Genomic DNA, 17,302 nt, shown 5'->3' on the forward strand with positions numbered 1-17,302 from the left:
GTGTTACTAGCCGATATAACTAGTCTGGACGTGGCTCTGGGTTTGAGAAGGCACTGGTAAAATATGGAGGCAGCTTCTCTGCTTTCTCTGACTCTGATTCTGTGGGTTCTCATTGTTGACAGAAAGTTGCCAACACTTTGGCTATACTATAAGTGCTGAATGCTGTTCGACCACGAAGGTCTGTGTCCAGATAAAAAAAAAAATTCTGCTGACTAACACCAACCATGTCATCAACTGCTGTGGTTAGAGAGAGAGAGGAGCGCTTACGGAGCATCTGCTGCGAAACTATAACTAATAGTGAATTAATGATCTTACGAGACACAATGAGAGGTCAGCAACTAACTTTTCTGTTGCTTTGTGTAAGGGTACGGTTGACAGGAATGTTTTTGATTCCTGGCAGGAGGGGCAACCTTCAGATATTTGATAATTAAAAAGAAAAAGAGTCTTTCATGTTTATGTGTTGAATCTGATGGAGTGATGGTTTCAGGTTTGCCAGCAGGCAGGCAGAGTGGGGGGGGGGGGGGGGGGGAGGGGTGAGGGAACAAGCAGTTCCAACTAAATCCTGGAATGTCAGACCTGAGTGAAAAAGCTGCTGCACACCATGTCCTGACTGCCTAACTACATGTGATAGCAGAGAGAATAACAGGATTAACAAGCACTCGCACACTCCCTGTCTCTCTGAGAGAGAGAGAGAGAGAGAGAGAGAGAGAGAGAGAGAGAGAGAGAGAGAGAGAGAGAGAGAGAGAGAGACACACACACACAGAGAAACGGCCTCTCTCTCCACTACCTGCTGTGGACTCTGAACATAGTTGGAACTTTCCGTATTTCTCTCCAGTCCCTTGACCACAAAATGTGGAAATTTCCAACAGCCTGATTTGGAGCAGTAAGTTCAGCAGTCAACGGGAAGCCTCAGGAAGACTGAGAAGGGAGAGCGTTCAGGAGGTGTGTGCGGAACGACAATGAGAGGGGAATTTAATAGAACCTTCCATCTAACACTGAGGCCCTGAGCTGAGCTCCCAGGTCAGATGGGAAGGGAATGCAACTGTCTCTTTAAATTAAAAGGGCGTTTTGGGCTGGTCAAAAACAAACATTTTTACAAAAGAGCCTCATCATTTTTACTTCACCTGCATTTGTTTTAGAGCTGGTGTTAATTCCCCACCCTGCCCTGATCCAAGCAGCACCGACTGAAAAACCATTACTGTTAGGCCAACATAAGGAAGTACAATCACCAGGACAAGCTCTCCACACTCTCTAGCCTCACTGACGACCAGCACAATCACGTGAAGGACATAATAAACCTGCGATAACAAACACAAGAGCTCAGCTACAGCGTGATCTGACCAGAGAGAGACCGCAGACACAGAGACAAACACACATCAGGTGCACTTTCACCTAGAAATACCTCATTCCCCTTTTATAAAGCTTTTTTTTTTTTTTTGGTTATTTCATTGTTTGTTTTTTTCCATTGTTGTAGTAAAGTTGCCTACAAATATTGACAGCTCTCAGTGGGAACAAGATTTATAAAAATAAAAATAAAAATGATGAGGTGAGTTGACAATATTTTGGGTCTTTCTCCTTTCCCATCCACATGGAAAGGGAGCACTCAAGGGGGACTGGAGGCCTAAGACACAGAGAGCACTGATGGTAGATTAGTGTGATTTCTGGGGCTATAAAAATAAGAAAATTAAAAAAAACCCAGAAAAATAACCTGGCAAAACAAAATACTAGCAAAGCTTCTGATGAAAAATATTACAAATATGAACTATTTACAAAAACATCAAAATGTCATATATTATATATGGAATACTGGTACATAAATACCAATATTCCATATATACTATATATATTATATATATTTATATAATTCTATACCCACTAAAATATATCAAAGCAGCAGCTATTGGTCAGTCTGAGGAACTCTTTTGTCCAATTCTTAACTGTTTAAATATCCTTCAGCCATAATAGTGAGGACACAGAGATAAAACTGAGAAAGAGAAGAGGAAAAGAGAAGAAAAAATAACAATAAAAGCAAATAAATTAAAACTATTCACCAAACACCCAACAAATCTGTGTGTCGTTTGGAATTCTGCAGAACCAAAAAAAATACAAACAAAAAGAACACATTCCTCCAGGAATAGATGTTTGTTCTATGATCAAGTCTTTGAAAGACATCCCACCGTTCCAAAGTGATTGAGTCATTGTTCAAAAGGAAATTAGTATAAGCGCTGATAGACACTTCTCTTTGTTTATAGGCCACATACAAAAAGGCCACTCTCTGAGTAACAAGATTTCACTTGGAGGGGGGGTGGGGGGGGAAGCACAGAAATGTGGAAATGCAGATTGGTGAGGAGAAAAGGAGGGACAAGTCTTGAGGAGGTTGAGCAGAAGCAGCCTTCTTGGTTGTCTAAGGTTTGTTGTGTTCACAGTTTTTTTTTCTCTGTTTCCATCACAAGGAGTCCAGGAAACGTGGCAATAGTGAAAAACAATAGATAGATAATACGGTAATAGAAAGTCCATGTGTTGTGGGAGGAAGTTAAAAAAAGAGTTACACCATGTTTGCATCCTTTGCATGCCTGTGTGCGGCAGCCATGAGGAAGAAAATAAAAAGTCCTGAGATCTGTGTCTTTTTTGAAGGGCTTCTCCAAAAATAAGAAAATCATTAGAAAATGATGAGAGGAACATAAAAGATACAGAAACAAGTTATTTTAGGAAACAGGAAATGTTAGGAAGGGCTGGATCTGGGCAACGATAAGATTCGTCCGTTTTTCTTGCCACCGTTCATGTGTGTGTAGGGGATATGCTCCTCATAGTTCCCTCTGAGGGCCACAGAGGGCCCGCTGTCCCTGCCTAAGCTCTCCTCTCTCTGGGAGTATGACGACGGGTCCAGTGGGATGCTCTCCATGTTGTCTAGGTCCAGGTCATACTCCTCTGTCTCAGGGACTTTGTTCTCCTCGCTGTAGAAGAAGGAGCACTCCTGGAAAGACGGGTGCAGGTCCTCCCGCAGCATCTCGATGATCTCGTGGAACAACGGCCGCATCTTGGGGTTGTACTGCCAACACATCTGCATTAGGCTGTGCCTGGAAAAGGGGATAAAGATGCACAAAGCTTTAACCCTTTAATGCAAACCTAGGGTGCCCAGAGAGTGTGTTACCCTTGACTATATTATCCCATCTAATCCATTCCTTTCATTCAATTAAGCACTCAACTCTTGGGCCCCATGAGACAAAATGTATACCTTTTGATGCTACATAAAGGTATAAGGATGTTTGTGATAGTGGTACAAGTTTGTACCAATTCAGCATCAGATTAAGGCCCAGTAGCAATCTTCCATGCAGTAGTGAGCAGTAGGAAACTACTCCAGATTTACTGTTTGACACTTCAAAGTGTCTATCAGCTGAAAAAGCTACCTTAAAACTTTAGTAGAGATCAAAATGTCCACCTATGTCAATGTGCTCCAAACAGATCAGTTTTTACCATAAAAGTATAATCATAAACTATAATTGTGTCCCCTACACAAAAAATGAATAGATAGATAGATACTGTGTCACATTATCCAGACAAAATAAAGTTAAAGTATAAAGACGGTAAAGGTGCCCCAAGGTGCCAGTCGTGTCAGTATTGACTCACATCCTCTCGGGGCAGTTGTCTGGCCGGTCCAGGTATCCTCCATCCATGACAAACTTTAAAACCTGTTCGTTGGATAAACCCTGGTAGGGCTGCTCTGCTAACGTATTGATCTCCCACAGCACAACGCCAAATGACCTGCAGACACACATACAACCACATGTGATCCAAGGGCACCGGTAATCTAATTAGGAATTATAAGACTGCACAACAACTGCCAAGGTGTGACTTACCAGCAGTCAGAGTGGGCAGTAAAGACTCCGTCCTTCAGAGACTCTGGAGCCATCCACCTGACAGGAAGCAGGCCCTTTCCTCCTTTACGGTAGTAGTCAGTCTCATAGATGTCTCGGGTCATACCAAAGTCTATGAGAGAGAGAGAGAGAGAGAGAGAGAGAGAGAGAGAGAGAGACATAGAGAGAGAGAGAGAGAGAGAGAGAGAGAGAGAGAGAGAGAGAGAGACAGACAGACAGACAGACACTCAGTATACCTTAACTGTTAGAACACAGTTTCACAGAAAACAGATTCGCAAATAATAAACACACTCTGATTCAATTCAACCACCACACAGTGTTTCCTCCATGTTGATTTGGAAATGGCGGCCCGCCATGCCAAAATTTCTGCTGCCACGGTATCAGAAATAAAAAAAATCCTAAAGGAAACACTGATAACACACAGCTAACTGTGATTAACTGGAATTGCAATACTAACAACGAGGAAAACAAAACAAACACAAGCCACAGTACCTCCAATCTTGACGGTGAAGTCCTCTGCCACCATGCAGTTCCTGGCTGCCAGGTCTCTGTGGACAAACTTCTTGGCATTGAGGTAGGCCATGCCGTCTGCAATTTCTGCAGCCATCTGGATCATCTCCTTCAGCGTAGGTGGTGAACGGCCTGTGGGGTTGTTCTACAAAAACACACACGCACAAAAAAAGACTCTAAAGTCAGTCAGTGATGTGTTTACATCAGAACTAAGCATCCTTCAGCTGTAATGATCTCCACCTGAAGAGATTGCATATCTGCGACACATACCTCAGAGTCCGGCCTGAGACCACGCAGGTAGCTCTTCAGGTCACCGTGGGTCATCAGCTCCATCACTACCAGGGTGGGCTGACCTTTGGACACCACACCTAACAGACGGACCTACATAGAGAAAAATAAAGAAAAACACACATGGTCATACACTTGTGCACTAAACAATATTTACCCTTACATTGACAGACTACAAACTATTTTTTAGTAAACACTTCTTCTTAACAACAGTCCTAAACTAGCACCCCATTTCTTGCTGGGATGTAAATACATTGAAAATGCCTTTTTCCTCATTTATATTTTATGTATAATGAATGACTCCATTAAAGTTCAGGTTAAACTGCCCAAAGAGTTTTGGTCACTTTGATATATGGGTCATTACATACAATTCCCACACTGTTCATTACTAAATGTGGTTGTTAAAACTCTCAAATTATAAAAAAAAAAAATAAAGGCATCCTCAATTATTTCACCTTTAAGAGAAAAATTCCTGCTTTTAACCAAAATGTTGCCACTACAGTATATCAACTCTCTCATCATTCGTGGGTAAATAATAATAATTCCCTCCGCATACATCTCAACATGATTTTAAAGCTGACAGCACAACATATGGCAATTTAATTGGTTTAAGCTTGATTTATGGTTCTGCGGCGGCTCCACGCAGAGCTTTCGTCGTAAGTGGCCGGAAGTTTATACTTATGCGTTGGTGTGTGCGTCAATCTCTTTAAGAGAATAGAAGGGCCGGCATGTGTGTGCTTGGGGAGTTTGTGGAAGAGCGAGTGAGAGTGATGGTGATTCGCTTCGGAGCGTGTACTGACTCTAGAGTCATAGTGGGAGAAACAAAGTGTCTCCTATGTGCTTTCTGACCACGGTGGGAAATATGTAGCAGGACAACTTAACCCTCTCCTTGATTTCATGTTGTCTATGGAGAAGGAGAACCCGGTAATGAGCAGGGGGAAATGCAACGTGACCAAGCCACGGCCGAGCGAGGAGCAACGTATCACCGCGATGTGTAGTTACATGTTTAGAGTGTTTGTCAGGCTCCAGCGTAGGGTCCGGCGTAGGGTCCGTGTCTCCACTTACCTGCGTACGTAGCCACGGGATCAATTTAAAGCAGAAGCATGAATCGGCCTTTACTAGGCTGTTTAATGAAATTATATTGGTAGGCACAATTGCTTTCCAAGTGTAAACCTTTTTTTTGTTGGAGTCAAACTGTGTGTCAATATGGCAGTATGAACACAACAAGTCATGGTTCTATGAGTCATACATTATCATGCTGGTTTCGACAACATGATGGAAATGTGTAATATACTGTACTTCACAAGTGCATGGACATCTGCTCCAGTGTCCCTGTTAGAGGTTTGAAAAGAGTTTTCTGTGTCGTACCACGTGGTGACAGCTGAACGCCTTCATGACGGAGGCTTCGTTGAGAAACTCGATCCTCTCGCGCAGGCTGGCCGATTCATTGACTGTCTTGACGGCTACGCGTGTGTCCGGGTCTCCTTTGATGATGTCTTTGGCAATTCCCTCGTACACCATGCCGAAGGAGCCCTGACCCAGCTCTCTGAGCACCGTGATCTTGTCCCGGGGCACCTCCCACTCATCAGGAACATACACTACACAAAGCAAGACACAAATCACCATTTCAATTAAGTGAACCATTCACAAATCATCATGAGGTGCCACTTTATCTTTTTTAAATACAGAAAAAGTCCAACAATGTTGTACTTCCCAATCTTAGCAGTTATGTCATAATGCTTTTCTTACCATCATTGGTGCTGATGTACTCAGGGTTTGAGGAGGCGATAAGAGGTCCTGTCGGGCCTTCAGTTTGCCTGTAACACAACCACAGAAAGGGAGACGTCGAAAACTGTAATAAGATGTGAACTTTCTCCAGGTTGTCTGGACCTTCTTTTAGAATATGTCTCGTTTATTTGTCCTGTCACATACTCCTTATAGCTACTGGGCTCAAAGTATTCAAACTGAACACCCTCTACTTTAAATCCCACTATACGTTTATGAACAAAATAAGCACCATTCCCTCGTTGATGTCATATGGTGTAATCTGCTCAGTTTATGTATCCAGCGGGGTGGATCATCCTGATAGGCAGCATGCCAGTCAAAGATCTTACCTCTTCTTAAAGATCACAAAGACTCCACCTCCCACGAACAGCAGCAGGATGAAGCAGATGACTGGACCCATCACAATCCAAATTAAACCTTGATCCGCTGTAATAAACAAAGAAGTCACTGGTCAGTTCACTTGGAAGATTGCATGTGTATGAATATGAAAGACAGATCTACAGTAAAGGCCAATATTATGTTTTAACAATAATAACAGAGCAGAAATAGGCCTTGGTTGATAAATATCTTGTGATATTTCTGAACAATTATGCAAGCAATTTATGAACTTTCAGATTCATGTGAATAATGCATGACATGCAAGTTCAGTTAAGTCAGACATATAGCCTGTGGTCTTACGATTGGGCATGAAGAAGTGAGTGGTTTCTGTAAAAGAGCCATTTTCTGCCAAGGAGGTGGCGCGGACCCTCACACTGTAGTTTCCAGGTTGCACAAGCGAAAGCTTCGTGCCACCTGACTTGTTGTAGGCTGGCCCTGACACACAAGCTGTGTGAATCTGGGGAGAAAAAAATGACAAAACAAAAAACACTTGAGCATGAGAGTGCTAAATATTATTCTAAAGGTTTCTTTACCAGAAAAAAAGTCTACCAGAGTTTCTACCAGAGTTGTTGGAACCCCCTGTGATGGCAAACGGGCTGCAGCGTGTGTCTCCCCTCTCTCTCAGACAGAGCAGGTGGAGCGCACTTGCGGCATCGATCTGGGTTTTACGCACGTTCTCGTGGGGATACAGGCTTCAATTCAGCTGTTCATTTCCTGGACTAATCCTCATAAGGGGGAACCTGTCACAAAGCAAAGCCTCTCCCGCTGGGTGGTGGAGGCTATTGCCTTGGCTTATACGGGTCTGGGGCTTCAGCCTCCCGCGGGTCTGCGTGTGCACACGACTTGCGTTCACCAGCCAGTCAGGATTTGCGTAATGAGACAAGTGCTTCTGAGGGTCGCAGTGAGGCTTGCTCCCATAGTGAGACATCTCGCTCATATTACTCAAAGAACCGGAGTTATGATTATAACTTTAAGTCTTCCTTCCTGCCTCTGTCACTATGGTAACAGAGCTCCTACTGGTTCCTAGGGTCAGGCAGTGCAGAAATGAATAGCAATGAGAGATGAATTCTCACATATACAGTAAGTAAACAACAACAACAACACCACACACTTACAGAATCAAGAGATTGTGTAATGACGAGAACTTCTGCACACAAACACACAGAAATAATAATATACAAACACACACACACAGCACAAAATGTCAACAAACACAGTGATAGCATTGGGAGTTTGTAAACAAATACAGTATGTTCTTTGTTCTTCTTTCCATATAAGGGAAAAGACAGCAAACCTTTCCTGCCTGCCTCCACTCCCCAGTTCACGAAGATCACTCCTGGTTCTCTCTCCATTTCTTCCTTCCTTCATCCATGTTTTCTTATGCACCTGCCTGCTCTTTAAGCCCTCTGTGTTTATCCTTCCTTCAGAGCATATCAAGATCATTTTTGCTTTCCTCCCTCACTCCTGTGTCCTTCAGTTTAGAAAACCTTCTTCTGACTCCTGCCTTTCCCCTGCATCCTCACTCTCTCAAAGTTCGGTGATGGTTGATACTGACCTCTGTGTCTCCAACCTTCCTGTAGAACACCTCGTACAGGATGATGAGGCCGTTAGGGGAGCGAGGTGGATTCCATTTAATCAACACATAGGGAGGTTCGGCTCTCACTATCTCATGGGTCACAGGGCCTGGGATGTCGTCTGCTTTCTCTGTAGGTACCAGACATAAAGACAAACACTTAACACGTGCATTATAAAGCACTGCATTTCCACATTGTTCTTAATTGGCTACTTGTCTCTGATTGCCCATACAAACTGTACATTTTAATCATCATGAAGGTTTATAACCATTATAACCATGAAGCTATGAAAATTTTATTGCAGGACCGCTGGATTAGACTGCTTTACGTTTAGCTTCTGTAGGTGTACCTAATAAACTGGCAACTGAGTGTGAATACGTGTGAGATTTGTATTTGTTCATACCCTCTGGCAAAGTTCGAGCACTGACATAAGCAGCCATGCTGCAGCGTTGGAGGTCTGTTGGATGGTTGCAGGCCATGATCTCTATTTTATAACTGGTGAAGTGTTGCAGGTTGGAGATGACTGTAGACTCCTTTGAGAACACTTTCAGCTCCACCTTAGGAAAAAAGACGAGAAAGATGTAATTACGCCACCAGTGTCAGGGATTTGTGGTTACACTCAAGTCATATATACAAAAGCATTTATTTTTGTTGGAAATACCAATCCTCACACCACAGTCATGTAAAAAAAAAAAAATCAAGTTTATATATTGACTGAAGCACAACATGGACAATGTTTATAAAAAAATAAAGCATAAATGGCATATTCCTTTGCTTTCTTTCTGGTAGTGACAAAAACTAAAATATGTCAGGTGCTTTCAATGGTTCAATATGTGAGTCAGAGGCTAACATATTTTAATTGCATTAAATACCAAAGTTAAAAGGAATTTACAAATATGGAAATACATTATACTTCAGGGGACAGATGTCACTTTTTTTGCAGATGTTGAGCAAATTGTAAAGGGGATCAGTATTATTTTCTTATTTTACATGTGCCTCTTAAAACTAGGAAATCTAGGATGGGGAACAACAAATCAGCACATGCGTTGACACAAGAATGACATTTGTCATTCTTGTGTCAACGCATGTGCTGATATATAGTATAGAAAATCTAAAGTGTTTGAGACCTTGGATCCCTCCTCGTCCTCGTCTTCGTCTTCTGGGGTGGCTGTGGTGGAACTGAATGCCAGACTGGGGGCTGTGGTGAGGAAGAAAGAGGGTAGGGTGGCATTGGCAACTCCCACTGAGCGTCGGCGACGAGACGGTCTGGACAAACAGAGCAACAGGTGAAGCAGTAAGCAAAAGTTAGGTAAAATGCCACTCAAAACCTTAAAGGAAGTTTTTTTAGAGTCTGTGCACGCAGTCCTCTAACATGAATGGCTCTCAGACAAAGTCTGGATAAATTATCAACACAAAAGTCAGAGGCATTTCATGTGAATTAGCTCCAGGCAGATGGAGCAGTAGTGTGGAGACAGCCAGCAAGGACCTCTGCTCACACTAACCTTTACAGTGTGTAGCAAGTCTGACTGTATGACATTTATCCACAAATACCACCTACTGCCCTGCTGGAAAAGCTTCCAACCCTCACCACTGGGTGGTGCTAATGAGCAGGTCAACTTTACTCTGTGGTTACGAGTGTAAGCCCATCACAAAAGGCCACAAAATTAAAACAATTAAGACATAAAAGACGTGAGTGCACCTCTGTGTAAGGACGGGTAGTAATCACTGTCTATGAATTAGAATACTATATTCCTTCCTTCCAAAATGACCACCATTAAGAGTCATTGAGTATTACACTTCACCCCAAGCTGCTGCAGTGAAGCCTCTCCTTCATTGTACAGGGAAGTGTAGTTAATGTTACAAAAAAATACAAAATACAAAGATTCCTGGATCCCATTGCCTGATGGATAAAGAGAGCACCAGGAGTTCTTTGTGTACTTCAGTATATGGAGCTGACCTTGGCCGATTCAACAGCATGGGTTCAAAATTCAGCTGAGGTGTGTGTGAGTTTGAGTGTTTGTGTGCATCTAAATGGCAGTCTGACTGCACCCTTGACTGGCATGAATGATAATGGGCACAGTAATCACTCCCCCGGTGAAGCGGAGGGAGAGACTATGGGTGTTTGTGTGTGTCAGGGGAGAGGGTAGGGGCACCGCAGACCAGACAATCAGCACCTCCCACCCTAAGCCCCCCACAGTAGTGCCCTGTCCAAAAACAAAAAAACAAGGGTCTACATATAAAACACACACACACACACACAAAGTTGGCACGGAGCTGTTCTGAGACACACATCGTGGTGGTTGGGACAAAAGAGGAGTGATGGAGTCTGGCTGGATAGAGGGGCTCCAGTGTTGTTGCTGCACTCATGTTGGTGCTATGCTTGGTGTGACGCTAAATGAGGTGAATTTTGAATGTATACAAGCTTTTTAAACAAGCATAAAGTTTAGTTGTGACCAAACTGCTGTACAGTGTGTGACTTTAATGTGGCCACTGCGACAAGAAAGAAATCTAAAGTTGGCCTAAATTGTTCAACCGTTAACAAGGATGTTCATAAATTTGGCCTAATTATTGATTGCTTGCTTTGACCTGTAGTCTGTATTGGTCGTGCTGGTGTTTCATAACCTTTTTAAATCTTGGTGAAAACATGCTATATAAACTGCCAAGATTACAATATTGCTGAGATCAACAGTTTGGAAATGTTGTCCAGATGTGTTGTTTCATGAGCTGTAACATTTAACTACGACCCAGGATGTGTACCTGCTCTCAAAGACTTCATTGTGGAGGTAGTTCTCAAAGGTCTTGCGATACTCTATCTCCTCCTGCTCTTTCTTTAGCTGGTTGTCTGTCTTGGGGCAGGCGCAGCACTTGCCCCCTGAGTTGGGCTCATCTGTGTGGTTCCACTTCTGCTCATCCTCGCTGTCCAGGTGGGTTGGGGTACGAGACGGCAGCTTCATTCCTGGGCAGGAGAAATAGGTGTGAGGGGGGAAGCCAGACAAACAAATGTGAAGTGAGCAGCAGCTTATTTGTTTACAAACAGTCATCTGAGCAGATTTGAATAGACCAACCCGTGGATACCGACCTTGGAGGCAGTAGTCAAACTTGTAGAGGTCCCGATCCTCAGGCTGCTTCCGACAGATGACACGGTAGTGGGTGATGTTGCCATTGGGATTGGTGGGAGGCTTCCACTTCAGGATGATCTGAGAGGAGGAGTTGGAGTTGGACATGGGGTCCAGAGGCACAGAGGGTTCTGAGGGGGATGGAGAAAGGCAAAAGTTAGGACTGCATTGGTGTTGTATGACCTTAGGCCGTGTTCAGATCGACTTTAGTCCTATGTGAAAAAACGCAGCCCTTCATTCATTTGAATGGAGCCAGTCTGGCAATGCAGATAGAAACATGCAAGTGCACATTACTGGTAGATTACTTTGTAACCATGAACACTGGATATCTACTGTTTACCACATCATCATCACAACTAAGGATAAAATTAATGCTGCAGTGATATTTCAGGAAATGCATTCAGCATGTTTGTTATGCCTCCAGGATACAAACAATGTGTGTGAAAAAGACTAAATGTAAACACAACTGTGTTTGTTTAGAGGACCTAACATAATGTGTGTGTGTTTTTTTAAAGTAGTGTAACTCACTGGAGGCATTGGTGCGGACGTAGATTATCTCGCTCTTGGCTCCATGAACCTGGTGCTCGTCAGATGCAGACAGTTGGGTCTTGACCATAATGGCGTACTGGGTCCAGGGCTTCAATGGTCGGATCAGGAGCCCTGGATCTTCCGCCTTCTTGCTGTCCGTGGAACGGGATGGAGGATCAACATCAGCAATAGCCCAGCTGTTAGAGCCACACGCGTCCTGTCCATCAAACTCCGTCACATTCTTATATGGCCTGGAGCAGATAGAAAGAGATAAAAGAGAATTGATCAACAGCTTCAAATTAACAGTGATAAGTACTAATGGAGCTCATTTGGCAAAGTAAGGCAATCCAATTTTTTATTTATACGACAAGTTTTAGTACAGGTAATATATACTGGGGAGCCAAACAATGAAGTGCTTTAAACACTATTAGTAGAATTGTGAGTCTGATTCTGTATTGCACTGGGAGCAACTGAAGTGATTTAAGTACAGGAGTAATGCGTTGATTGTTGCGGTCTAAACGAGCTGGAGTCTATGGGCTGAAATATGTGACACCAGAAACTGAATTTGAATCATTTATATTTGAATTTGAATTGCTAAACTTGAATAATTGCATTGAAAAACTAAATTTGAATCACATAATTTGAAATTGTATTGTTTAATTTGATTCATTGCATTGAAAAACTGAATCTGAATAGTATAATTAAAAATTGAATTTATTCGTTTGGAACTGAAGTCCAATAAAATTTGATCCTCACTGAAAATTCAACTCATAGATATATATCTCTGGGTCAAGGCGAGGAAAGCACTTCTTCCTCGTTTCATGGCGGATACTGTGCTCCAAAACGTAGGTGCTGATTGGCTGAAGAAGAGTCCTGTGTATCTGCGCCACTGAACTCTATCGATCAGCGCTCGATTGCTCTTCCTTCATCCTTCAACTACCCGGATGTCTTTCACAGTAACTTGAAATTTAATTTTGAGAAATGAATGTGAAGATATATGGAGAGTTGAATTTTCAGTGAGGATAAAATTTTATTGGACTTCAGTTCCAAACGAATAAATTCAATTTCTAATTATACTATTCAGATTCAGTTTTTCAATGCAATGATTCAAATTAAACAATACAATTTCAAATTATGTGATTCAAATTCAGTTTTTCAATGCAATTATTCAAGTTTAGCAATTCAAATTCAAATATAAATGATTCAAATTCAGTTTCTGGTGGCATATATTTCAGCCCATAGAGTCGTTCTATTGTTTGGGTACAGTAGTCTAACCTGGTAGAGATCCAGCCTTTCAGAGTCAACCTGAGATAACAATCCTTTAACTTTAGATATATTTTTTAAGTGAGCAAAAGCTGTAAGCAGTTAAATTACTGACATGACTTTAAAAGTTGAGTCCATAATAACTCTTGACATGGTCTCTGTACTCCAGAGAATAAAATGAATACATTTCCTGTGTCTGGCTTTTCGAATCAACTAGCATCTCAGTTTTGGATCTTATTCAGCTGTAGAAGAGATCATGACATTCAGTAGTTGATATTGATTCAGTTTACAAGGTTAACTAAGCAACTAAGACCAAGCAAAGGTCCAAGAATTGACCCCTTGTGGAACCCCTATGAAAATCTTAGTTTCAGCAGATTTAAAGCCACTGACAAGCAGTTAAGAACAGGACCTGTTGGATCAACTGAATCTTGTTGTCTCTTTATTAAAATATAATTGCCAGTATCAAAGGCAGCAGTGAGATCAAGTAAGGCCAACCATATTGGTTGCTCATCGGGACCCTCTTCTGTCATTTTATTTTATTAAAAAACTTTGGTATGTTTTGTGCCATGGTGTGAAAAAAATCCCAGGATTTTTGTCAGATACTTACGCCTCTTTGTAGAGAACCATAAAGCCCAACAAGTCTCTGAAGTCTAAGGGCCAAAAGGGTTCCCACTTCAACATAATCATATTTGATGAGGTCTTGATCACGGTGAATTTCAGCAGCTTGGTCTCACCTAAGGGATGAAACAGACGATGCTCAGCACATGCCTTTGGTAAAAGAGCAAATGAACAGTAGAACATCAAAACCCACACTGCTTCTGCTTTTGAGGTATAGACAATCACACCACAATGGTAAAAAACAAAAATATAAGCAGCATTTCTGCAAAAACATCTCTGCATTTTCTCATAAAATGATACATCAAAACATAAAGCTTAAATTTACAAAATGCAAATCACGTAGAGTAAGGATGTGTGTTTTCTATTTTTCCTGAGGGACGCGGCTATGTATATATAGATACAGTATTTTATTTCATTCAACACCTCTCATCAACACCGCTCTGCATCTCATTTATTGACAACACTGTGCATAAGGAGTATGTTCCAGTGCAATAGTACGTATACTTCAATACATTCAGCAAATACTGTACAGCTAAAATGAGCAGTAAAAATAAAGTAACAGCAAAAAATTGTAATTATGTTTGTACTGCAAGCACACAAAAAACCTAGAGCAGATTTAAAACAATCTAGAACATTTTAAAACAAATGTAATCAGTAAGGTGGTGAACATCAAATGACAATCTCAAGTCTGACATTCTGGTTAACTTACAGGAGGCTTGGTCCCCATTGGTGCGTACAGCGATGTCATTTTTTTGGTTGCGCTCCTTGGTTCCCGTTACCCCCTCCATCTTTCGGATTTCAGACATGCAAAGTTTGGAGTTGTAGTGGAAGAACGTACGACCATGATGGATGGTCAGGTTGTGCTTGGACCAATCCCACAGCTCACGCAGGTTCTGGTTGTCCAGCGCATAGAAGGCGAAGAAACTAAGAGAGACAGAGGGAAGACATATAAAGAAATTGACACAATGTTTATTTAAATTGAGAGGAGAGGAGAAGAGAGGCTTACTCATGGTCAAGATGCTCCCCCCTAATAATGTGTAGTTTGCGGAGGAAGGAGAGGGACACCAGGGCATAGGCTCTGCGAACAGTCAGGAAACCTGTGATTTCCTCAATTTGGCCCAAACTAGCCTCCAACTCAGCTGCAATGTTATCTGCAAGGAGATGGACATTTGGTCATATAGATAGCCAGTAGGTGATGGCAGAAAACAGACAAATGGTCAGACAAACACACGCATTTGAATGTACAAGTGGATAGACAAACTGTATGGCTAGAAGTCCTGACAAAGAGAGGAACACAGACATAGTGTGAGAACCAGAGCCTCTAAAGGAGGCCCAGCAGGTGGTGAGGTGTAGTAGTACTCACTCCCTCCTCGAATCTTGATGATCATGTTGCCGTGGAGTACAGTGCAGCCTCTCAAAGCCTGGGCTGAAGTTACCGAGTCAATCGTCTTATTTCCCACACACAGTTTAGGACACAGGCCTGCACATGGCAAACAGGTCAACCTACACAGAGAGAGATGCACACAGATTAGGGCCATCAAGAAAGACACACACACACACACACACACACACACACACACACACACACACACACACACACACAATGCAGTAACTGCCTGATACGTTGGACAGAGAACCTAATCAAAATGGGATTATTGAGCATGATAAATTCCAAAGCTACGAAACAACCGAGGCTGTAATGATCATGAGAGCTGACAATTGACGTCACAACACTTTGTAACATGCCAAGCTCAGTGTCAGGCCGCCATGAGGCCTCAAAGCAATATTACTGAGCAATGCCTTAATTTGGTTTGTGATGTGCTCATTCTTGTTTTTACCTCTTGTTGCTAATTTTTTGCTCTGTTCTTGGGCTTCTTAAAAGCCCATGCTTTATTTGACTTCACTTAATATCAAATAACAAAGACTTTCTAATAACCAAAGTGTTAGCAAGATAAGAAATATGTGCTAAAACAACTAACTAAATATCAACAATAGTGAGCGTAAGGTTTTTCAAACTGATCATCTCAAATGAGAGACAATCAAACAGAGCCTTGCAATTCAATGAATGAGCTGATGTGTTTAGAGGTGAATCTGTATAATTCTCTCAATTCATTTGATAAGTTCCACAATGAATCTATAGGCTTTTAGGAGTGGAATTAGATCACACAATCTCTCATCCATATCTGAGCCTCCTTCATTTTTATTAGCACTGGAGAGGAGGAGAGAGCTTTCTCCTCCTTTGCTTCAATTACTTCTGTCGCACATAAAACACACACACACAGAGCACAATCACAGACAACAAAAACATGTCTAAAACACCAGCTGCAGTTCCCAACAGGCATTCCTCTGTTTCTCTCTCTCAGCTCTATGAGTGGCGTCCTCTCCCTGCGAACATGTGCTTGTGCACGTAATCACATACACACACGTACACTGAGCAATGGGGCCTTGATAGTGTTGGTTTTCAGGAAATCCATTCACAAAAGGCAGGCCTTGTCTTGCGAGCAGCCGGGTAACGCCACAAGGAGAAAAGGGACCCGGTGCTTCATTCACAAATGAGCACTTTTTTGTTTTGAAGCCCTCTCGAAAGAACATAATCCCTCTCTTATATTCCACTTCCAGCCTTGACATCCCTAACTACAACGGTCTGCCTTAGACGTAAACTAAAATGCTGCTTTTGGGTTGGTCGGCTAAACAAAACTCACTCAAAACTTACTCCACTTAGTGATAGCTTCACCCACACAAAAAAATGTTTTTTCAGGGGGCTGCCACTGTGAGGTGGACGTGCAACACAAAGTTGGGTCAAAATATTTTTCTTGAAAAATACATCCACAAAACTCAAAGTAGAGACAATGACATCAAACAGCAGCCTTAACAGGCACCTTTTTAAAGCAGCCTGTGCCTGGGGAACAGCTAACAAAGGATGCTGTTGTTCGCTGCGGGGACCATGCAAGCTCTGCATGCACTGCCATTTGTAAGCTCACCCTGACTTAATTCAATGTTTATGCAATTCTTATTATAATCCCCCTTTCCAGGAAGCACACACACAAGTACATACCATCTCACCCAAACCGTGCCCCTACTTTCCCCCTAAACAGCCAGGCCAGGCTATAGACACTATTCACCATGGTGACATGAAACACTGAGTCCCAGGGGTGTTGTTTTGGTTCTTGTCTGGCTTTTCCTATCCACCCTGAGAGAGCCAAATGACCTATTACATACCTGGCTTCTCCTAGTTTCCATCTTATCAAGCTCTTAATAATTTACATCAATCAGAGGCCAAATCATTATTTCCCCTCTATGACTTCTGGGTGAGTGGAAACACAATGTAATGACCTCTCCAAACAACAGTGAGAAAAAAAAAGGACAT

The 17,302-nt window shown here is 42.3% G+C and overlaps 1 protein-coding gene across 2 annotated transcripts in view; it reads right to left on the bottom strand.

The window, feature by feature from the left end:
- Positions 1-1,090: 1,090 nt before the first annotated feature.
- The window catches only part of insrb (insulin receptor b), an 85,595-nt gene continuing 69,383 nt past the window's right edge, over positions 1,091-17,302 (bottom strand). Inside the window, exons 5-23 of one of the 2 annotated variants that reach the window (XM_031307127.2) lie at positions 15,299-15,438; positions 14,942-15,086; positions 14,645-14,859; positions 13,925-14,051; positions 12,055-12,305; positions 11,490-11,657; positions 11,168-11,366; positions 9,538-9,676; positions 8,814-8,967; positions 8,392-8,540; positions 7,137-7,293; positions 6,788-6,884; positions 6,423-6,490; positions 6,042-6,271; positions 4,656-4,766; positions 4,368-4,530; positions 3,858-3,987; positions 3,628-3,762; positions 1,091-3,077 (exon numbers count right to left, since the gene is read on the bottom strand). In XM_031307127.2, coding sequence (XP_031162987.1) covers positions 2,723-3,077; positions 3,628-3,762; positions 3,858-3,987; positions 4,368-4,530; positions 4,656-4,766; positions 6,042-6,271; positions 6,423-6,490; positions 6,788-6,884; positions 7,137-7,293; positions 8,392-8,540; positions 8,814-8,967; positions 9,538-9,676; positions 11,168-11,366; positions 11,490-11,657; positions 12,055-12,305; positions 13,925-14,051; positions 14,645-14,859; positions 14,942-15,086; positions 15,299-15,438 — 3,133 coding nt within the window. In that variant the 3' untranslated portion in view covers positions 1,091-2,722. The remainder of the gene's footprint in view (positions 3,078-3,627; positions 3,763-3,857; positions 3,988-4,367; positions 4,531-4,655; positions 4,767-6,041; positions 6,272-6,422; positions 6,491-6,787; positions 6,885-7,136; positions 7,294-8,391; positions 8,541-8,813; positions 8,968-9,537; positions 9,677-11,167; positions 11,367-11,489; positions 11,658-12,054; positions 12,306-13,924; positions 14,052-14,644; positions 14,860-14,941; positions 15,087-15,298; positions 15,439-17,302) is intronic. The other variant, XM_036007287.1, reaches the window with a different exon arrangement.

The sequence above is a fragment of the Sander lucioperca genome, chromosome 11 (genome assembly GCF_008315115.2).
Source record: "Sander lucioperca isolate FBNREF2018 chromosome 11, SLUC_FBN_1.2, whole genome shotgun sequence".
In the NCBI taxonomy this organism is placed as follows: Eukaryota; Metazoa; Chordata; class Actinopteri; order Perciformes; family Percidae; genus Sander; species Sander lucioperca.